The 23,306-nt window shown below is 44.7% G+C and overlaps 1 protein-coding gene across 31 annotated transcripts in view; it reads left to right on the forward strand.

Moving 5' to 3' along the window:
• LOC105006738 (neurexin-1a) overlaps nt 1-23,306 on the forward strand; it is a 389,916-nt gene that overhangs the window by 173,324 nt on the left and 193,286 nt on the right. For 26 of the 31 annotated variants that reach the window (XM_034292318.1, XM_034292322.1, XM_034292324.1 and 23 more), the window contains 6 exons: nt 4,657-4,860; nt 9,662-9,688; nt 19,025-19,147; nt 19,552-19,695; nt 20,094-20,331; nt 22,636-22,826. In XM_034292318.1, the coding sequence (XP_034148209.1) occupies nt 4,657-4,860; nt 9,662-9,688; nt 19,025-19,147; nt 19,552-19,695; nt 20,094-20,331; nt 22,636-22,826 (927 nt within the window). The remainder of the gene's footprint in view (nt 1-4,656; nt 4,861-9,661; nt 9,689-19,024; nt 19,148-19,551; nt 19,696-20,093; nt 20,332-22,635; nt 22,827-23,306) is intronic. The other 5 variants (XM_034292330.1, XM_034292338.1, XM_034292317.1 and 2 more) reach the window with 1 other exon arrangement.

Below are 23,306 nucleotides of genomic sequence, written 5' to 3' on the forward strand. Positions count from 1 at the left end.
ATTTACGCCACTTGTTGCCTGACAACCTGTTAGCTGCAGTGTCTGTACAGCCGTGATACCGTCCCAGGTTTGCATCCCGAATGACACCCTGTCCCCGATTTAGTGTGCTACTTTTGACCGGAGTGCTGTTAAACGTAGGGCGCAACTTGGGACGCAAACCTGGATGAGAGTCAGTGTTTATGGATTCATTCAGATTGTGATTTCAGTCGGGTTTATTATTACCTCCCCCTTTTCTCTAAGCCTGGTTGGGTTGGCCCAGACAAAGACCCATTGTTGGACTGAAGGGGCTCCATTGTGTGCCTCCACAAAGCTCTGTAATTGTGAAAAGATGTCTTATAGGTCCACGGCGGGGGCGAAAACATTAATCAGATGGATCGTTCCCTGCGGCTTTCAGGGAAAGAGAAACGGGAGATCCCCTGTGGTCATCAGGGCTACACGTAGAGTGAGATACATTCAAACAGGTGTAGGTGATTATAATGTACCCCAGGAATATGAACACTGATATGTTGGCATATTGTCCAATGGCACAGGGCTAATCAAATCTTACGCTGTCATGTCTGGAGTACAGGAAAAATCCAGTCCATCACCCGAGGGGTAGGATGGCGAGGGAAGTCCATGTTTCAGTGTGAAGGAAAGGTGAGGAAAGGACATAGATTGGCGTGTATTTGGTTAGCACATGCACTTGGTAACATGCTGATGGAAGTGTGGGTGAGAGATGTGACCAGACATTAAATCACCAAGATGAGTGACAGTAAGGAACCTTTGCACGGGTGGCTCTGTCTCTTTGTATTTTTATTACAAATCAAAGATGGATCATGTAATGAGTTAAAAGTAATAGTAATAGTAAAAAGCGTTGGAGTACCTTAAATGAACTGTTGTGCAAAAATGCAAACTCACTAGTCATAATAGCAGACGGCTTGTTTATAACAAAATCCTATTGCTAATCACTAATGATGTATTCTTTTGTTGTCAAGACTAGCGAACCAAGATATGACATGACTACGATAAATGCTGTCATCATATTTATGCACAACTGACCATTATCAAAGAGCTGCAGTTTTGAACCCGTATATTCATAAAAATACATCCGTGAAATATTATAAACTTTTTGCTTGCAAAGCCTCACAAAACTGGACAAAAATCTACTTTTTTATGCATATTGAAGTGCATGTTAATGTGAACTTATTGTTTGAAAATGTATTGGCAAATTTTACATTTAAGTATTTTTGATTTGTCACATGCAGTATACATACAGCGATCAGCCATAACATTATGAGCACTGACAGGTTATGTGAATAAAACTGATATTCTCGTTATCATGGCAGTTGTCAGTGGTGGGATATATTAGGCAGCAAGTGAACATTCTGTCCTCAAAGTTGATGTGTTAAAAGCATGAAAACTGGACAAGCGTAAGGATCTGAGTGACTTTGACAAGGGCCAAATTGTGATGGCTAGACGACTGGGTCAGAGCATCTCCAAAAATGCAGCCCTTGTGGGGTGTTCCCGGTCTGCGGTGCTCAGTAGCTATCAGAAGTGGTCCAAGGAAGGAAAACTAGTTAACCGGTGACAAGGTCATGAGTGGCACTGGCTCATTGATGCACGTGGGAAGCGAAGGCTGGCCCGTGTGGTCCGATCCGACAGATGAGCTACTGTAGCTCAAATGTCTGAAAAAATAAATGCTGGTACTGATAGAAAGGTGTCAGTACACACATTGCATCACAGTTTGTTGCATATGGGGCTATGTAGCCACAGACCAGTCAGGGTGCCCATGCTGACCACTGTCCACTGCCAAAAGTGCCTACAATGGGCATATGAGAATCAGAACTGGACCACGGAGCAGTGGAAGAAGGTGGCCTGGTCTGATGAATCACGTTTTCTTTTACATCACGTGGATGGCCGGGTGCGTGTGTTTCACCTACCTGGAGAACACGTGGCACCAGGATGCACTATGGGAAGGGGGCAAGCCGGCGGAGGCAGTGTGATGCTTTGGGCAATGTTCTGCTGGGAAACCTTGGGTCCTGCCATTCATGTGGATGTTACTTTGACACGTACCACCTACCTGAGCATGATTGCAGACCATGTGCACCCTATAATGGAAACGGTATTTCCTGATGGCATTGGCTTCTTTCAGCAGGATAATGCGCCCTGCCACAAAGCAAAAATGGTTCAGGAATCGTTTAAGGAACACAACAACGAGTTCAGTGTGTTGACTTGGCCTTCAGAAGTCTAATCAATGGTGGCCCCACCTCGCAACTTACAAGACCTAAAGCATCTGCTTCTAACGTCTTGGTGCCAGATACCACAGCACACCTTCAGAGGTCTAGTGGAGTCCATGCCCCGACGGGTCAGGGCTGTTTTGGCGGCAAAATTGGGACCTACACATTATTAGGCAGGTTGACATAATATTGTGGCTGATCGCTGTATGTTTGATATTGAAATTCAGCAAATTGTATGTGGAGAAGGTTAAGAACAATTCTGGATGTCAGTGACTTGCCTATGTGTTAATCAGACACATTTAAATCTTAGCCCGGAGCAAATTGTCAGGACCTAAAACTGGAGGGAAACCAAAGTCAGGCCACAACCCAAAATAGCAAAGGACCCTTTTAGAGGCCGACTAATAAGCCTGCAACCGTATCCTGTCATTCTCTTGGAGAAAAATTGTGCTTCACCAAATCTAATCATATTTGAAAGATTACAACCTCTACTCATGTGAATTAATGCAAAAGCTCTTTAACGTAGACCTCTGAAATGTAAACTTGATTAAGTTCAGACCACCCCAGAGAAGGAGACTTTACCCTTTATTTGACCTTCCGCTAACCCTGACCCTGACACACTCATCACCATGCGTTGACAACAGTTCAGTTACGACAGTAAAACACATCACTGAAACACTTCACAAGGAGCTCATATTGCGTTTTTAAGGGGCTGTCTTTTCGACTGAAGAAAGAGACCTCATGTCACGTCACGAAACGAAACCATCCGGGCCGTTTAGGAAAGCAATGTGAACAATGTTTGTTCTTATTGGAAATATGTTGCGAGGCGTGGAAGATGATAACCGCCCTGTATCAGGGCCCCCGTCGCCTCAGGTCCCCTCGCACAGTTCCACACGCTACAATCCTAGAGTTAGTGTTGGACCACACCGTCACAACTGCGGTTGTGTTTCCATTTCTTGCCATAATATTACCAATCTCCATTTAAACGTCTACTCCGGCCCGCGAGGCCGATGCGGCTGCCTCAATCTCTCCGCCTGAGAAGTTGCTAACTATCCCCAACAGACACACTTTACTTGGCGGGAGGCAGACAGTTTAGCGGCGAACGCTCGTTTGTCACGCTGCTCCTGTCACCTGCAGCGTGCCCCCAGGAAGCCGGAGGAGACGCGGAGCGGAGGGGAGGGGGGGGGGGGGCGGGGGGGGGGTCGGTGGACGGGAGGGAGGGGGGAAATTGGATTTGGGTGAGCGATTGTGTCAGAGCGGCGGAGTCATCCCACGGGGGATGGATGTGACATGAGGTGTGTGCACGACAAGCCTGTGGTGAGATGATGAGGTGGTGTGTGCGTGTGTGTGCGTGTGTGTGCGTGTGTGCGTGTGTGTGCGTGTGTGCGTGTGTGCGTGCGTGTGTGTGTGTGTGTACGTACTCGCATGAGTTTGTGTGTGCTCATTCCTTTTACCCTTCTACCTGGCTCTATATCTATCTATACCTGTCTGTATCTAATATATCTATCAATCTATGTATCTATCAGTCTATCCATATATGCATACATACATATATATATATATAGTATATATAACTGCTACAGTATTTACGTCACAAATGTGGGCTGAATTTCTCCTCCACTGAAATGATTCAAGCTTTTGGTTCACGTGTTCAGAGACTTAACGTGTGTGTACCGGAAACCCATTTCTTCATTGGTCATCGCGGGCCCCGGCCTGTCAGCATTGCCTGCCCCCTTTTCGTGTGGCCTGCCTGTCTACAAGCGATTGCTCGCACCTTGGAACGATGTCGGAGGAGGATCTCTCCAGTCTGGGCCCTTTCGAGGCTGTTTTGAATCCCTGTGATCTTGTCGTGTTCAGATGCTGATTAATGAGCAGAACTAGAAGGCAGAGGAACAACGCGCTGGTTGGTGGTAATCTGGGACCGTGCTTCAGTGCTCTTGATCCATGCTGGGTATAAGTGTGTGTGTGTGTGTGCGCGCCTGAGTTTCATTCGTGTGTCTGTCTGTGTCTGTGTGTTAGTGTGTGTGAGCATGCCTGTCTGTGTGTGCGTGTTAGAGAGAGAGCATTAGCAAACAACCTCATGTTTAAATACTACTTTCCCTAACAGTGCACCGCATCCAGATGATACTGCTGGTCTGTTAAATGCTCCCCTAGTCAGAGTATTATTTAGAGTGAGATTGCGTGTGTTTTTTATTTGGAATTGCCTTTCCTCTGTGAACATGAAATCACTCTCAGTGATGTGTAAAATGTGTAATTTCAAGCTGAAATACTTCTTCTTCAGAATCCACAATATAACTTCCATAGCTCAACGACGAATTTTCAGTCATGAATTATTTACTTTTTTTTATTTATTTTTTTTACAATAAAGTGAATGTCCACACTTACACCATGCCTCTGTCCCCCTCCTCTGTCCCCCCCCCTCTGTCCCCCTCCTCCCCCCCAGACGCCACCATACTGAGTTACGACGGCAGCAAGTTCATGAAGATCCAGTTGCCCGTGGTGATGCACACGGAGGCGGAGGACGTGGCCCTGCGGTTCCGCTCCCAGCGGGCCTACGGGGTCCTGATGGCCACCACGTCGCGCGACAGCGGCGACACGCTGCGCCTGGAGCTGGAGACGGGCCGTGTCCGCCTCACGGTCAACCTAGGTAACGTGGTTGCGACTTCGGCCCGCGTTGCGCCCCCCCCCTCGCCTCCACGACACACACACCACGCACCCCCGGGCCACGCTGGGCTTTACGCCGGACAGGCCGCCGCGCACTTCCCAGACCGTTCACGCACTGTAGCGTCAACACGTAGCCCCGGTAGACTCTCACAGGCCCGCGGCCCGTAGCGCCGGACCGGCCCGTTCATCCAGACACAGACACTCCGTCTGTCGTCCTGTCTCCTTCGCACTGCTGTTCATGTGCTGTCGATACGTGTCACACTCACACTGTGCTGTCTATGTGCTGTATGCCGCCACTGTTGATGAATATGAGGGGATGTTATAGGACCCTTCAGTGGACTTAGTCTGCGGCTCTCCGCTCACTGCCAAACGAGCACGCTGTCCCACTGACCCAGCAGGGAACGCTCTGTCTTACCCCTCCCCTCCACCCTCCTCCCTGACCACGGGGCGCCGCCTTCGACCGCCTAGCCCGCCACCCAGCCCCGACTCTGTCCTGCGTGGGGGATTCCTCCACGCACTACTGCCTCCGCCATGACTAATGATAATCATAATGCTCATAATAATATAGTACGTAGGGCTGTGCAGTGAGTTGTAGAGATTGTTAACACGTGTTTGCGAGCCTGGTGGGGACTGAACCCGTGACCTTGGCACTGATGTGGCTGGTGCCATGAGCTAAATATGAGCCATGCTTCCCATTAGCACCAAAGGCCAAGTGTACTGTCAGCGGAACCCCTTTAAGCCTCCTGCATTAAACAGCCGCGCCGCCAGGTCTCTTATTAACCTCCCAGCCTTCCTCTGGACTCCGTTTTATATGGAACTGTAATTCCATTATAGCCTTGGAACCTAATTACAGATACTGTCTCTGCCCCATTTTGAGGTCTATTCAGTCCCCTCAGTGCTTAGAACTGGACCCGGTTTCGCCCGCAGGTGGACAGAGGACACCGGGCAAGGACACAACGCCTCCTGGCAGCTGCCCCGTCTTTCAGGGTTTCACCCCTCGTTTAACGGCGTTTACTCATTCCCCTCAGGCTCCCGGAGAAGTGAAGGTCATGCCATTCAAGAGCTTTAGGTTGCAGTCACGGCTGGCGAGTGATACAGAGGCCTATGGCAGCAGCCTCTCCGGTGGGTCGTCCCTTAGTTTAGGTTGTTATGATCACCGACTAAGGCCCCTGAAGCGGCTATTTTCCCAGGGGCCCCTAAACGGTCCTCTTACGGTGGTCATTTGGTTAATATCGTGAGAGAGCATAATCACCAGTGAATCTAAGCACTAGACAAATGTCTACGACCATGGGGTCATTTCTTTCGCTGAGTGGTTCTTTGTGCCGTTGTGTATTCTTTCTAAGCCTATAACTCGATACAGTTTTAAGATGTAAGAAAAGGACTGACGAGAGGAGCGTCTTACCAGACTGCAGGTGTCGACTTACAGTCTTAAAAGAAAAAAAGAATCAGCAACATATGACACTATTGAGAATTATGTTTTATTATTTAATTCATGCTTGTTTTGGTTGCTATAGGCGTAACCCAGTTGATAATTTTTGGTTATACATTTCTACATTAACATAGGACAAATAGAACCAATGACTGGTTGGCGTCTGTAGAAACCAAAACATCAGAAAGGATAAATTCACAAAAAAATTATACATTCACAACTAAAATTAAAATTATTTCTATATGTACATGTTTGCTAATGTTGTTTTTCGCGCAATAATTCAGATAAACCCCTATAATAAAACCTGTGCGTTTTGGCTTTCTGAATGTAGTGCTTTTGGGGACTTTTCCCTCACGATTTGGTCCCCTGTACATCTCTCCTAACTGTCCCCTATATCAGGAGTGAATGTGCATTATAGAACTCCTTTCTAGCCCATCAGCAACAAGTATTCAACAATACTGCGATGTAATTACTGCTAATGTAGCATTTTGAGAAAATGAACGCTTTGCAAAAAGCTAATATTGGCAAGGCCAGTTGAGAACCATTCACTTAAAGGGTAATATATCCATGTCGGTCTACTCTCTCCATAGTCTGGTACCAACACAGACTAATGAAATAAAAGTTGATTTATCACATGCGCGCCACAGCTCAAAGGTTTACAGTGAATGATCTACCTCCAGCTCATTCTCAGCGGGGCAAAGTAAAATGTAAAGTAGCGAGGCTAATCAATAGACAATAAGTGGTTGAATAGAAATACAGAGAACACAACGGTGTGTAAAACTTACGACGTGATAAAAACAGATCGTAAAAGAACCAGAAGGAGGTCAGACTGTTGGCTGACAGTGTCTCCCTAGAGCTCAATTAAGACACAACCACGGGTGGCTATTAATATGAATCCAAATTTAGCTCACAGAGCAGTGAAAGTCCATATAATAAACAATCCATAGATATGATATGCTTTGTTTTATAAAACAAGCTATCTGTCTTTTGTCTGTGTGTTGGTTCGGAGGGCCGTTGATATAACAGAGGCTTTATTTGTTGGCCTGTCTGTCTGTGCCTGTCTGTCTGTGTCTGTCTGTCTGTGCCTGTCTGTCTGTGCCTGTCTGTCTGTGTCTGTCTGTCTGTCTGTGTGTCTTTCTGTGACTGTGTGTCTTTCTATGTCTGCCTGTCTGTCTGTGTCTGTGTGTCTGTCTGTGTCTGTCTGTGCCTGTCTGTCTGTGTCTGTCTTTCTGTGTCTGTCTTTCTGTGTCTGTCTGTGTCTGTCTGTCTGTGTCTGTCTGTTAGATTTGTCCTAAACAGAGCGTGGCTGTGGGAAGCGATAGCTATCTATTTCTTCTTTTCTGCTGACTAAACAGGAATGAGCTTCCTAAACAGAGGCGTTTAACGATGCGTACAAAGAGGGGGACATGGTATTGGCTCTACTGTCTGTTTGTCGACCGCAGGGCAGTCTGTTGCCGCGGCACCCAGGGCATCACAGCCTCATACTGACAGTGGGCTGACAGCCCGCATCGCCACGGTAACAGGGCTGACAACCCACATCGCCACGGTTACCATGGACAGCTTCTGAAATCTGATCTGATGATCATAGCAGAGAAGTTTTTGTTTACATTTTCCCTATTGATTTCTTTTGGGCAGATTTTAAATACTTCATTCGTTTTGTTTGACTCGATTCCCAGTGCCGTTCAGTGGCTAGATCTCCCTCTTCCCTCTTCACCAACTTCTCCCTGTCTTCCTCTCTTCCTTTGAAAAGCAGAGCATTCCCTGTACGGCTGGTAGGCGTTGGTCTTTGGCTGTTTGCGACCACTTTTCTGCTGCGGTTGACGACACTCGACCGGCAGGGCCATGTGGGTAGGATGACTGGGCCTGGATCTGGGTCAGACCTCTCTTCTCACAGCACAACACTGACTCACTCCTTTACCAGAGACAGAGAGAGACAGAGAGACTGTGTGGCTGCTGAGCAGTATAGCTTTAACAGTAGCACAGGATTTGTCTACTAGTGGATATAAAGGTTGGAAATATTTATTCTACTCCAAGTCTAAGTCCAGTAATGTTATGGTAGTAGTAGTTGTAGCAGGAGTACAGGTAAAAGTAGAAGTAGTATTAGTAGTAGTAGTAGTTAGTAGCATTAGCAGGTAGGTGTTGTCATAGTAATAGAGGTTAATATTATAATTATTAATAGATAGTTGTTGCAGTATTATAAGTAGGTTTAATATTAGTAGTTGTAGTAGTATTAGTTGCAGTAGTATAAGTAGTTTTAATATTAGCAGTTGTAGTAGTATTAGTCGCAGTAGTATTAGTAATATTAGTAGTAGTAGTATTAATAGTAGTAGTATTAATATTTATAGTAGTAGTAGACATTTGTAGCTGTAGTATTAGTATTATTAGTATTATTATTATTATTATTATTAGTATTACTAGTAGTAATAGTAGTAGCAATCGTAGTAGTAGTATTAGTAGTAATAGTAGTAGTAGGTGGTAGTTGGGTCCATGTGTTCATCATAGTAGTAGAACTACCAATTTGTTATCATTATAAGAAAAAGCATTCTAGAATAGGTGTGCTATTCTAGTACAATCCAGTAGAAATGTAGGTGTGCTATTCTAGTATATTCTAGTAGAAGTGTAGGTGTGCTTTTCTAGTACATTCCAGTAGAAGTGTATGTGTTCTATTCTAGTACATTCCAGTAGAAGAGTAGGTGTTCTATTCTAGTACATTCCAGTAGAAGAGTAGGTGTGCTGTGAGAAAAGTCTCTGCTTGCCCTTAACACGCATTCTTTGAATTATACTTTTTTTAAACGCCACTGCATTGGGATAGAGGTCATTGGTCAAATGTAGGCGTGGCGTATTTGAATGCCTTAACCTAAGACGTTAAACCACCCAGCATCCCGCCCAAGTGGCCTCGCATGACCATGGCCACGTTCTGATGCTCTCTCAATGCATATTCCACAGGTATAGACAAAACTCCTCTGTCACGGAGACCATTGCATTACCAATTCTTTATTACCAATTCTTACCAAGTATTATCTTGTCACATCCAAGATCGAAGGCCTTAGGTTGATATTTAGTATGCTACCACGTCATATTTATGTTCATAATTAATTGATTCGGTCAATCAAAAAATGGTGGTCGCCAACGAATAGGTTTGGATTGGCAAAGAAGTCGCCATGCTCTTGTCTCCCAGGGCGATCACCCTTTAGCCTGGGGCGGGATGGGGAGGAGGGGCGTGGCTGAGAGCGTCAGGGTGTGGCCTCGGTGTCCGTGTCTCGTCCCCAGAGGGGTGGGATGTGATGCATTAATATTGTCTGCAGCTGTCACAGTGAAGGATGATTTGACATGTCATCTATTCTCCCCCATCTAGACTGTATGAGGATAAACTGTACAACCAGTAAGTAAAGACCGATCCTGTTTATTACTCACCTTCTGTTATCCATTCAGTTCTACCTCTTTTATCTGTCTTCACAACGTCGCTTAATCTTGACTAGAGCTCTGTCTTTAAAAAAAAGATCTACAGATCTACAGTTTGCCTTAGAAAAAAAGCCTTTTTTTTAGTTTTAAAAAGCCTTTATAGTTGCTGTTTAAGTGGTATGTATTAATATCTTTTTTGTGTTATGTTATCAGATTGAGTTGACAAAGATATGTATGTCTTTCTTTCACCGGATATTGATGAAAAGTCATTATTTTAGAAACGGGAGGGAAGGAGGGAAGGAGGGAGGGAGGGAGGGAGGGGGGGAGGGGGGAGGGAGGGAGTGGGGGGGGGATTATAACGGAGGGGAGGAAAGCAGGCTGGGGTTGAAATTCATGATCAGTCCCCGACATGGTCATCACCAGTGATTCTTCACACTCCGTTGTCTCTAATTACCAGGCTAGATGATGTTCCTAAATTTTAACAGACTGGCTGATATAAAACGCATGCTTTGGAAACAGAGGTATTTTAGCCATGCACAATTTCCCACAATGTTCCCCTCATTTTCTTATTTTCCTTTTTCTGTTCCATTTCTCCTTGCTCGTCTTCCTTTATTTTTTTTTTATTTTTTTAGTGCCTGGTTGAATTGATGAGGCTTTTCGAAGCGGAAAGGAAATACGGAGTGTGATTTTATTATTCTCATTAACCTGCCACACGGAGCACAGCAAAAGGGTTGGAGAGGGAGGAGTGAAGGAGGAGTAATGGAGAGAGTGTGACTGCCAGGGAGGGAGGTAAAGAGGTTGGGATATAGAGTAAGACGAAGAGGAGAGGGAGGGAACTGAGGGAGGAGGTGAAGAGTAAGATGACCAGGTAGGAGGGATGGAGAGAGGGAGTAGACAAAAAATACTCAAGGAAGTGTGAGTGGAGATGGAGGTTTCACTGCAGTATTTTAAGAAGAAAAGTTGTCCTTGCATTTATTATTCAAAGTTGTTGATTAATTAATGATAGAAGACGAGTTCTCAAGAGTCAGAAAAGATAAGCCTCACTTTCCTGTTTACCATACAGCAAACACACACACACGCGTGCAAGCCCAAACACACAACATCTCCAGGGTTTGGCCTGGGGGATTACCTTTCCTAGCATCACAGCCACTCTGCTCCGGCGTAACATAATGGAGAAACACACTCCAAAACAACATGAAATACTATCTCCTTCACCAGCTTGTCTTCCATCCAGTCCAGTTCTCTGCTTCTTCTGGGGATGGATGAGTCACAGATACGGATTCAGTATTTCATGGAGCGTCGGCCCACATAGGAATGAACCTCTACGTTATAGGCTATGGTCCACGGTAGGTGTGTGTGTGTAGGGATATCAAAAGGCATTTACACCTAAATTGTTCCCGGCACCATTTATGCTATTCTATGGCAATGGCCCTACATGTGAACGCCGCTGGTGTTTTTAAATGCCTATCTAAATGCTAAATAGCATTTAATGCAACTAAGAATGCAGCCGCCAATTGTCTACATTGAATATGCAAATAAGGAATACACTTTCTGTCAGCTTTCCGTCCGTAGGCGCTGTGCTTTAACGGCTAATTTGGTTCAGTCACAAGGTGGAAACTAATCTGTGCACAAGTTGAACATCAAACAGAGCTAAACAGGCACGGCACACGTACACACTCACACTTTATATAATTACACACTAATACAGCGCTGTCTGCTGACATTCACAGTCTGCATTCCAGCACTGTGTTTCTATCTAGTATTCGTATAGTACTGTCAGATTATCAGGCACAATGATGCACTGTTTTTTCTTTATTTATTATGTGTATATACACAATTTTTTTAGAAAATATTTGATTAGGTTTTTTTCATGTGACAACACTGAAGAAATTACACTTTGCTACAATGTAAATGAGTGAGTGAATAACAGTGTAAATTTGCTGTCCCCTCAAAATAACACAACACACAGCCATTAATGTCTAAACCGCTGGCAACATAAGTGAAAATGTCCAAATTGGGCCCAAAGTGTCAATATTTTGTGTGGCCACCATTATTTTCCAGCACTGCCTTAATCCTCTTGGGCATGGAGTTCACCAGAGCTTCACAGGTTGCCGCTGGAGTCCTCTTCCACTCCTCCATGAAGACATCGCAGAGCTGGTGGATGTTAGAGACCTTGTGCTCCTCCACCTTCCGTTTGAGGATGCCCCACAGATGCTCAATAGGGTTTAGGTCTGGAGACATGCTTGGTTAGTCCATCACATTTACCCTGAGCATCTTTAGCAAGGCAGTGGTCGTCTTGGAGGTGTGTTTGGGGTCGTTATCATGTTGGAATACTGCCCAACATGATAATGGTTCCCTCAATTAACTGTTGCTCCCCAGTGCCGGCAGCACTCATGCAGCCCCAAACCATGACACTCCCACCACTATGCTTGACTGTAAGAAATACACTCTTTGTACTCCTCACCTGGTTGCCACCACACACGCTTGACACCGTCTGAACCAAATAAGTTTATGTTGGTCTCATCAGACCACAGGACATGGTTCCAGTAATCCATGTCCTTAGTCTGCTTGTCTTCAGCAAACCATTGGTGGGCTTTCTTGAGCATCATCTTTAGAACAGGCTTCCCTCTGGGAACCCATGCAGACCAATTTGATGCAGTGTGCGTCGTATGGTCTGAGCATTGACAGGCTGACCCCCCAACCCCTTCAGCAATGCTGGCAGCACTCATACGTCTATTTCCCAAAGACAACCTCTGGATATGACGCTGAGCATGTGCACTCAACTTCTTTGGTCGACATGGCGAGGCCTGTTCTGAGTGGAACCTGTCCTGTTAAATCACTGTATGGTCTTGGCCACTGTGCTGCAGCTCAGTTTCAGGGTCTTGACAATCTTCTTATGGCCTAGGCCATCTTTATGTAGAGCAACAATTCTTTTTTTCAAATCCTCAGAGAGAACGTTGCCATGAGGTGCCATGCTGAACTTCCAGTGACCAGTATGAGGGAGTGTGAGAGCGATGACACCACATTTAACACACCTGCTCCCCATTCACACCTGAGACCTTGTAACACTAATGAGTCACATGACACCGGAGAAGGAAAATTGCTATTTGGGCCCAATTTGGACATTTTCACTTAGTGGTGTACTCACTTTTGTTGCCAGCGGTTTAGACATTAATGGCTGTGTGTTGAGTTATTTTAAGGGGACAGCAAATTTACACAGTTATACAAGCTATACTCTCACTACTTCACACCTTTGTGAGATACTGTATATATATTTTTTTTCTTTTCATATTTTTACATGTGTAGTTCTACACACTGAACATAAGACCGACTCTGACCAGCATGGACACAGCAACATAAGTCTAGAAAACATACACAGTATACAACACACGTTTACATACAGGCATGTTCTGCCATGTTGGTTGGCTGTCTTTTCCTCTATCTCGCTCTGCCCAATTCTCTCACTTTCTCTCACTTCCTCCTTCTCTCTTTTGTTCTCTCTACTACAATAGACGGGGCTGTGATATTATGTGATGATAAAGGGGTGCTACAATTTACAAGTATATTAAAGTCAAAGCATCTCAACTTGGGTTAACACAGCCGGTCCAACTCTGAGGTTTTGCCGAATTACATTGCCAGAGGCACTTAGATCTAACGCTTTCCACCTGAGTAGCAAGATTCATTGTAAGTCATTGAAGCTTTTTTGGCACTGCAAACCTCTTTTGATTGGCACCCTGTTTGTGTGTATGTGTGTGTGTGTGTGTGTGTGTTTGGCTCACAATGTTTAATCAGAGGAATTAGTGTCATGATTGAGGCATCGCCAGCGTACGGGCATGTGCCAATGGAACTACATGTTCCTCTTCAAGACTAAAAGGAAGAGGTGAGCAAAAAGAGAGGCTCCTCGCCGCGCCCCAGGTCTAGCCTAAATGTGTCAGGAGGAAATGTTTAATTGAAATTCCTGGAAAGAAAAGCACCAATGCATCTTTAACATCCTCAGTTCTATTTAGAGTTACCATTCCACTTCCAAAGCTTGTTTTTTTTCTTCTGATTTTATTTCAGGTTGTTATTTTTTTTCTGTCCTTATTATTATTTTAAACGACTCAATTATTTATTTTGTTAATTAGCGTTGTCGGTTTGCAGCATTTCACATCAGCTTTGTGGTGGAATGACATGTTCATGGCAGACTTAAGAAGCACACAAACACACACACCTACACACACCTATATACACACACATACACACACAGCACAGACTCAAAGACACATCACTGTCAATTAGGGGTCCTCGGCTCACTCCCCGCGGGCGTCCTCAACTCTGCCTGAAGACACTGCTGCCACTTCAACTTAAACACTGTGAACGAGCGCTGACTGACAACAACCTAAAAATACAAAATATCATGCACGCACATTTATACAGACTCTCAGACCAACTGGCTTTTTGTGTGGCCTTTGATTTGTTTGTTTTTTGTGGTCTACTATTGATTTATTTCGTCTTACCTATGTCATCACTTTACACCACCAGTTACTTAACAGAAGCTGACATGTTGTTAGCTAGTTGGTGTGTGTGTGTGTGTGTGTGTGTGTGTGTGTGTGGTGTCTGTATGTGTGTGTGGGTGGGTGCTTGGTTTCTTATGTGCGTGCGTATTGCTCTGATGTAATGATGTTTGCCACTGACTTCCTGTTGGCAGGGTCTCCAGGCTGTGGTTTTGGCTGTAATTCGTAATGGCATTTAGGATGGTTTATGCTGTTTTTAGTGCTGTCATTTAGGCACAAGTCCTGTGGAGTCACAGCTAACCTCTGTGTCTGTGTCTTTGTGTGAGTTGTCTGTTTGATTTACATTGAGATGTGACCCATATCACCTCCGTGTCCCTTAGTTTCCCCAAACAATTCCACACACACACACACACACACACACACACACACTTGCACACATACACACATGCACACACATAGACACACATTTGCACACACACACACACACACTTGCACACATACACACATGCACACACGTAGACACACATTTGCACACATACCCACACACACACACACACACACACACACAGTTTAGTGTTTTCAGCAATATTTCTCGTAGCTGCCCTTTCTGAAATGATAATGTAATTAGAGAAAGAGCTCAGATTACGGGGAAGTCATTCCACAGGATTACAGAGAGAGCCTGAACAGTGGTGACACTGGGGAACTTCATTGGATTGGCATGTGCTGCGTAGCTAACACTCTTACATGCAAACAAATGCCATACCTGGGCCTCAGCCTTATTGCCTCAATATCTGGATTATTCACATTGTAAATTGAACTGAAGTTTACTCAACAAAAAAAAAAGCATTTTCTCCAGACTTGTTGATGAGTGCCAAACATTTTCTTGACACTATTCAGCCATGTAATACATGCATTTCGACACGTACACTGGCAAAACATAAACCTCCCAGTTCAACCTCCCATTCCGTGTTTCTAGATTTGAGGCAATTTGCAGACACTCTCCTCCAGAGTGCCTTCTGTATTTTCATACTGATTCCCTGTGGGAATTGAACCTACAACCCTTGCTTTACGAGCCCAACACGTTACCAACTGATTCCGGTGGGACCCAGATAAGACCTCCACCAGGAGGGAGACGATGTGGAAACACGGCTGTCCAGCCCACCATCCTGGATGATCTTCCTGTCCTCTTCTTCTCCATTGGTCCACTCTCTCACGTGTCCCGTGGGAAGGCAATCGATGAGCCAGGCAGAGATCAGTGGGGGACCCGTCCATCATTAGGTCTCCATCGGTGGAGATGGGCTTCTGCAGACAGACAGATGAGTACTGGGCCTTCAGGGCTTTTAGCCCAGGATCTTCTCAGGTCGTTCAGCTCAAAACCCTGCTCACACTTCTCAGTACGTTTGACCAAGAACCCTGCCTAATCTTCTTAGGACATTTAGCCCAGGATCCTCCTTAATCTTCTTAGGACATTTAGCCCAGGATCCTGTTAAATCTTCTTAGGACATTTAGCCCAGGATCCTCCTTAATCTTCTTAGGACATTTAGCCCAGGATCCTGTTAAATCTTCTTAGGACATTTAGCCCAGGATCCTGTTAAATCTTCTTAGGACATTTAGCCCAGGATCCTCCTTAATCTTCTTAGGACATTTAGCCCAGGATCCTGTTAAATCGTCTTAGGACATTAAGCCCAGGATCCTGTTAAATCATCTTAGGAAATTTAGCCCAGGATCCTGTTAAAACTTCTTAGGACATTTAGCCCAGGATCCTGTTAAATCGTCTTAGGACATTAAGCCCAGGTTCCTCCATAATATTCTTAGGACATTTAGACCAGGTTCCTCCTTAATATTCTTAGGAATATTTAGACCAGGATCCTCCTTAATCTTCTTAGGACATTTAGACCAGGATCCTCCTTAATATTCCTAGGACATTTCGACCAGGATCCAGCTTACTCCTCTCAATACGTTAAGGCCAGGACTCTCCTTAATCTTCTTAGGACCTTCAGCCAAAAACCCTCCTTAATCTTTTCAGGATGTTTAGCCTAGAACTATGCTTAGTTTTAGGACATTTAGCCCAGGACCCTGCTTAATCTTCTCAGTCATCTTTCCACATAAGCTGCACTTTTCTCCTGGTACCGGAGGCAGTGATATACTGTAGATCTGTCACTGTAAAGACCTTTATCATTTAGACATGATGGATTCAGCAGAAAGACAGACATGGAAGGATGACCTGATGGAGGGACATCATTGTTGGAGCTCTCTGTCTACTGCAGCCTCCTCATCTTTAACATTTGCTTCTAGCTCTGCCCCTCTGGCTCTGCCACTCTGGCTCCTCCCCTCTGGCTCTGCCCCTCTGGCTCCTCCCCACTGGCTCTGCCCTTCTGGCTCTGCCCCTCTGGCTCCTCCCCACTGGCTCTGCCCCTCTGGCTCCTCCCCACCGGCATCTTCCCTCTGGCTCCTCCCATCTATTCACTGGGACAGTGTGACAACCACCCAGGCTGCAGATTCCCTGGCTCGGCTCACTGTCTCCGCTCCCCAAACAGAAGGCTCAAGGTTCATTTCAGTCGAGCCGTTGATGGCTATTTATTTCCCCTTCTTTTTGTCTGCGATCTTCAAAGCCTCAGTTCTCTGTTTATGCTAATCTGAGACAGCCGGAGCGCTGGGATACCATAGTCAATCTCAGAGGCGGTGTTCTGCTTGGTCAGCACTCAACACAACACCAGGCCTGGACGGGATGGAAACTCGGCAACTGGAGAATGGGATTAGAGTGGAAAGGGGATGGAGATAGAAGAAGTAATGGGATGGAAGGTTGGAGATGGGGGACTTGAAAGGATCTTTCCTGTCCTCCCTCTGTTCCTGATGAGAGGGGGGAATCCAAGGCTCCAGTTTCTGGACACTGAAATTATTTTTGTTTTATTATTTGTAATCTGAACACGGTGTAGCTTTCATGCTGGAAAGGGGAGAGGTTAGATATGTATGTGCTTGCTAAATTACACACAAACACACGCACATATACAAACACGCACAGGCATACACACAGTATACATACAGTATCTCACAAAAGTGAGTACACCCCTCACATTTTTGTAAATATTTTATTGTATCTTTTCATGTGACAACACTGAAGAAATGACACTTTGCTACAACGTAAAGTAGTGCTTATACAGCTTGTATAACAGTGTAAATTTGCTGTCCCCAATTAGCCCAATTAGCCATTTTTCCTCCCCGGTGTCATGTGACTCGTTAGTGTTACAAGGTCTCAGGTGTGAACGGGGAGCAGGTGTGTTAAATTTGGTGTCATCGCTCTCACACGCCCTCATACTGTAGTATATCCTTGCATGTAGTGTAGTCTTGGTCTAATGAAGGATCAAAAGGACGTCTTCCTTTCTCTTCACATCCATTATCTAGTAGGGTGTCTTGACACGTGCCTTGATATAGCCCAGTGGTGTGCTGAGGACGAGTCAGAGGACAGGGGATGATCGTTCTTCCACAGTGTGAGGACATGTTCTGGGCTACTTAGGCCTCTGTCTCCCTCCTGCTTAATGGTTTTGAATTCATTATTCATACAGTTTGAACTCAGCGAGGGCCCCGTCCTGCACGGGCTGTTCTCCTCAAAAATCCACCGATTTTAAAATGCAACTTCACGTGTGTCCTGCATATCGGATGAACACAATGGTAGTTCCTACTCATCCGTTTTGCTCCGTATACAGTAGATATGAAAGAAGGGGTTCAAAGCATCTGAGACGACATTAACAGACTCTTATCCACTGACTTCCATTTAACGCATCCATCTTAAGATATCTTAAAACAACCACCCGGCTCCTGGTGGGTTGTCCGTCAACGCCTGTTTTAACACATCACTTGGCTTTCAAGGCAGAGTAACCCCGCCCTCATTCGTCGGGCCGGGAAGAACCTGGGAATCTCCTCGGTTTCCACTTTTCTCAGTCAGCCAGTAGGCAGGTATGACGTCGTTAACTCCTCTTTACAAAATCACAGTCCGTATTTCCTCAACCTACCAACAGAGTGTCTGGGACTGACCTTCAAGGAAGGGACAGAGCTGAAACTGGCACCTGGAGTAACTTCAATTACTATGGCCATGATTTTACATTCTTCTAATTTCTCATTAATTCCAGTTGATTTGATTGAGGTGTTTTCATATATATATATTTTTTAATGACCTTATGACTATGATTTTTTCCCCCAAATGTCATTATTTACAATTGCTTTCATAGAGGCAGGACTCAACATGGTTTGGAAATTCATAGCTAAACAAAATGGAGTTTGTTTTTCTGTATCCTAGCTCTGCTTAGCGCCAGGCCAGGCAAGCTCTGTGCTGAAGGTATAGCACCCCCTAGTGGTATTGCCATTAATAGAACAATCATAGATAAAGAATTCCAGAATCCCATTCTACATTCTGTGATTTCTGCAATTCTATCTGTGTTGTCAACATCCCTTCTTACCAGGGAGGTAGATGAGCCTTTGTTTTTCACCTAATGATGCGACAAAGAACTTGAGGTGGCGTTTTATGGGTCATTAAATATGTTTTGTTTTATCAAAGTATTGTTTTAACGCATCACCTCTGTTTCTATCACCCCCGTTCCTACCCCCTCTTTCATTATATCGTTCCCTCCTTTCTTTTCTTTCTTCACTCTTTCTTTCCCTTCTCTCTCTTTATGTGCCCCCGTTCCTTTCCATCTCTTTCTCTTCACTGTCTCCTCCCAGCTCCTCCACACATTCGTATGTCTCTGCACTAACTCTGGTGTTCTCTCTCCTGCCCCTGTCGTGGTGCGTGTGCGTGTGTGTTAACCACTGTTTGGGCTGTCCTACAGGCAAAGGTCCTGAGACCATATTTGCGGGTCAGAACCTGAATGATAACGAGTGGCACACTGTGCGTGTGTTCAGGAGGGGGAAAAGTTTGAAACTCACCGTAGATGATCTGCAGCCTGTAGAAGGTACAAGCTCCCTCTGTCTGACTCTGTTGTTTTAGTGTCATTGTTTTCAGCACAGTTCCGGACACACCTAGGTAAGCCACACTGTATGACAAATCTGTTGACCAGGACAGGCAATCTATCAGCTCTAATCCAGTATGTCTGATAGACATGTCTGCTTGGCCCTACTTTCACAAACAGATGGAAGTAGGTCTCGGACAACAAAGAGCTTCTCCACTGAACAAGATTATGTAGGAAGCTGGCCCTTTGTGTAACTCACTGTATTTCATGTACCTTTGTAATAGTGGATATATATAGCTTCAAGCCTGTTGGAACATTTGCATGGGTCCTGCTGAAGTCATGAATGACCTCAACCAACCGTGTCCCCCCTTTCTCATTCCTCTCACCCATCGCCTGTCAAACAAAAGGTCAAATGGCAGGCGACCACACCCAGTTGGAGTTTCACAACATTGAGACGGGCATCGTTACTGAGAAGAGGTTCATGTCTATGGTTCCCTCAAACTTCATAGGCCACCTTCAGAGCCTCTCCTTCAACGGCATGGCCTATATAGGTAGGTAGCTCAGGGGTTAGGTAGTTGGACCAGGAAATAGGTAGTTGGAACAGGGGTTAGGTAGTCGGAACAGGGGTTAGGTAGTTGGACCAGGGGTTAAGTAGTTGGACCAGGGGTTAAGTAGTTGGAACCAGGGTTAGATAGTTGGAACCGGGATTAGGTAGTTGGACCAGGGAGAAAGTAGTTGGACCAGGGGATAAGTAGTTGGACCAGGGGATAAGTAGTTGGACCAGGGGTTAGGTAGTTGGACCAAGGGATAAGTAGTAGGACCAGGGGGATAGGTCAGGTCATTCCTACCACTATGTTGTACCCTTGAGGAAGGCACTTGACCCCAGACTGTGTTATTATTTTGGGGAAAAGCAGCGCAAAAAACTAATGTTGCCTTTCTGTTCTGACAGACCTGTGTAAGAACGGCGACATTGACTACTGTGAGCTCAATGCCATGATCGGCTTCAAAAACATAATCGCAGACCCAGTGACTTTCAAGTCGCGGTCCAGTTACGTGGCTCTGACCACCCTGCAGGCCTACTACTCCATGCATCTGTTCTTCCAGTTCAAGACCACGTCATCTGACGGACTCATACTGTTCAACAGCGGGGATGGAAATGACTTCATCGTGGTTGAGCTGGTCAAGGGGTAGGTCAACACACTACTGTGGGCTCGGTCGGGTCGTGTCTGGTCGATATGTTGGGTTTCTATACCATGTGTGTGTGTGTGTGTGTGTGTGTGCTGAAGCTCATACTTACAATGACTTAGTAGTCCATTCTTTAATTGTTATTTTATACTTCACTGTGCAATCATTCTTTACATAGGCTTATCAAATAAATTAAAAAAGGCCTACAATATATTAGAATAGATAACAACTAGGCAAGAATCTACACAGCATCTCCCACATTACGTTTACATGAAACAGTCTTAGTTGACATCTTAAAGGCTTATCCTTAATAAATCAATGATTACATTCGAATCCAAAGTCTCTGTAAGTTCCCTGTTCATGTTGGGGAATACTGTACGTCTTCCTCGCGAGTGTAAGACTTCCATCAGGGACAGGCACGAGTGACCCCATTCACCTTTCGTTGGATCAGCAAAAACATTTAGTTTTGATATAGCGTTAGCTGAAGGAGTTACATTGGTTAGCCTGCACATGCACCTACATGTGTAAGTCTACGTGAATCTGGATGTTGTTTTTTGACAAAAAAAATGTAGAATTTATTTTAAAATAAACAGTTATTATAATTAGACCATAGTTTTAGAATACAACATTTTAGTAAGACTATAACAAACATTGCAGTCTGGATCTGATTTCTGGGTGTTCCACACTAGTGGGTACCCCACTGTGACATTTACTGTATTTGTCATGCCTGTTGTAATTGGTGTAGGTAATGCAGTAAAGGTCACATTATGTGTTTGACAGTTTTTGTAGAGATGTGCCTTTTTGCAGCAGTCAAATCAGCTTTCACACAAGTTCTTTTTAACGGCAGAGTTTACAAACATCAGTGGAATATCCATGAGCCAGCCCCAATTCACCTGGCAGTCAGAGATACTTTGCCAGATTTCATTCTGAACGGGCGTCAGCTGTCACAACATAAATGGAAAATTCCAGACTTACAAGAGAGCTCTTGGAAAAAGCCTAGATGCTAAATTGCGCCAGGAGAAAACAACCGTTATCTCCTCCAGGGATCCTGGGACGTGAAATAGAGTATCTGATTTTCTATTTGGGCCTTTTCAAAAAGCGGTTTGCCTTCTCTGCGAAACATCAGGATGGGGTTTCAAACCCAACATCTGAAATATGCAGCAGAGATCCTCATAAACCTCCCTTCACGCAAGACTTAACTAGAACAGCTAACAGCCAAGTCAATGAGCAGATGGACTGACACACAGCTATGCATCATTCACCGGGACGTGAAATACAGTCCCAGATATCAGTTCAGACCTTGTGTGATACCTATTTGTATTCAGGAGTCTAGGCTCACAGACTGACAGTATGTGGCCTCCAAATTACAGGCCTGTCTCCAACAAAGGCAAAGCAACACGGTCCTGCTTTGTCCGAGGTCATGGCAGTTTGGCCAGGTGGAGGAGAGGATCTTACTTTAACCAAGAGTGTCTAGATATTCTCAGTGTTGCACTTGTTTTGGTCCTTTTAACTCTTATGTACTTGGGATTGTAGTAATCATAGTATATCATATATATGTGTGTGTGTTTTTCTATGTGTGTGTTATTCAGATATCAGTACCAGTCAAACGTTCTGGACACACCTACTCATTCAAGGGTATATGTATTTGTTTTTACAATTTTACACATTGTAAAATAATCAAGACATCCAGACTATGAATTAACACATATTGAATCATGTTGTAACCAAGATAGTGTTAAATAAATCACAATACATTTACAGTTCTACGAAGCTAGCCTTTATTGAATTATCTTTCAACAGTACAGACGTAATATTGGTCTTCTGTATGCCAGCCTACCTTGTCACAACTACTGATACAAATGCATTTTGATTTAAAACCTTTTTGGTTACTACATGATTCCATGTGTTCTGATAGTTCTGATGTCCCCACTATTCTACAATGTTGAAAATAGTGTCCAAACATTTGACTGGTAATTGATGTGTTAGGTGTAGGCCCAGATACAGTTTAGGATATTCAGCTCAATGTTATGGTTAAGGGGTTGGGCACATGGATTAGTGGTTTTCTTGTTTTTTCTGGATAATTAAACACACATCTGTGTACGTATGTGTGTTTGTTTGTGTGTGTGTGTGTTTGTGTGTGTGTGTGTGTGTGTGTGTTTGTTTGTGTGTTTTTTATTGTGTGTGTGTGTTTGTTTGTGTGTTTGTGTGTGTGTGTGTGTGTGTGTGTGTTTGCATGTGTGTGTGTGTGTGTGTGTGTGTGTGTGTTTGTGTGTGTGTCTGAATCACCATCCTTCCTTCTTTTCCAGCTATTTGCATTACGTCTCCGACCTGGGAAATGGAGCACATCTGGTCAAGGGAAACTCCAACAAGCCCCTGAATGACAACCACTGGCACAACGTCATGATCTCACGGGACACCAACAACCTGCACACTGTCAAGATCGACACCAAAATCACCACACAGACCACAGCTGGAGCCAAGAACCTCGACCTGAAAGGTAGGCTGTCTGGGTTAAATTATATACCTGAAGGGTAGGCTGTCTGGGTTATATTATATACCTGAAGGGTAGGCTGTCTGGGTTACATTATATACCTGAAGGGTAGGCTGTCTGGGTTATATTATATACCTGAAGGGTAGGCTGTCTGGGTTATATTATATACCTGAAGGGTAGGCTGTCTGGGTTACATTATATACCTGAAGGGTAGGCTGTCTGGGTTACATTATATACCTGAAGGGTAGGCTGTCTGGGTTACATTATATACCTGAAGGGTAGGCTGTCTGGGTTATATTATATACCTGAAGGGTAGGCTGTCTGGGTTACATTATATACCTGAAGGGTAGGCTGTCTGGGTTACATTATATACCTCAAGGGTAGGCTGTCTGGGTTACATTATATACCTCAAGGGTAGGCTGTCTGGGTTACATTATATACCTGAAGGGTAGGCTGTCTGGGTTACATTATATACCTGAAGGGTAG

This window comes from Esox lucius, chromosome 5 (genome assembly GCF_011004845.1).
Source record: "Esox lucius isolate fEsoLuc1 chromosome 5, fEsoLuc1.pri, whole genome shotgun sequence".
NCBI classification, from domain to species: Eukaryota; Metazoa; Chordata; class Actinopteri; order Esociformes; family Esocidae; genus Esox; species Esox lucius.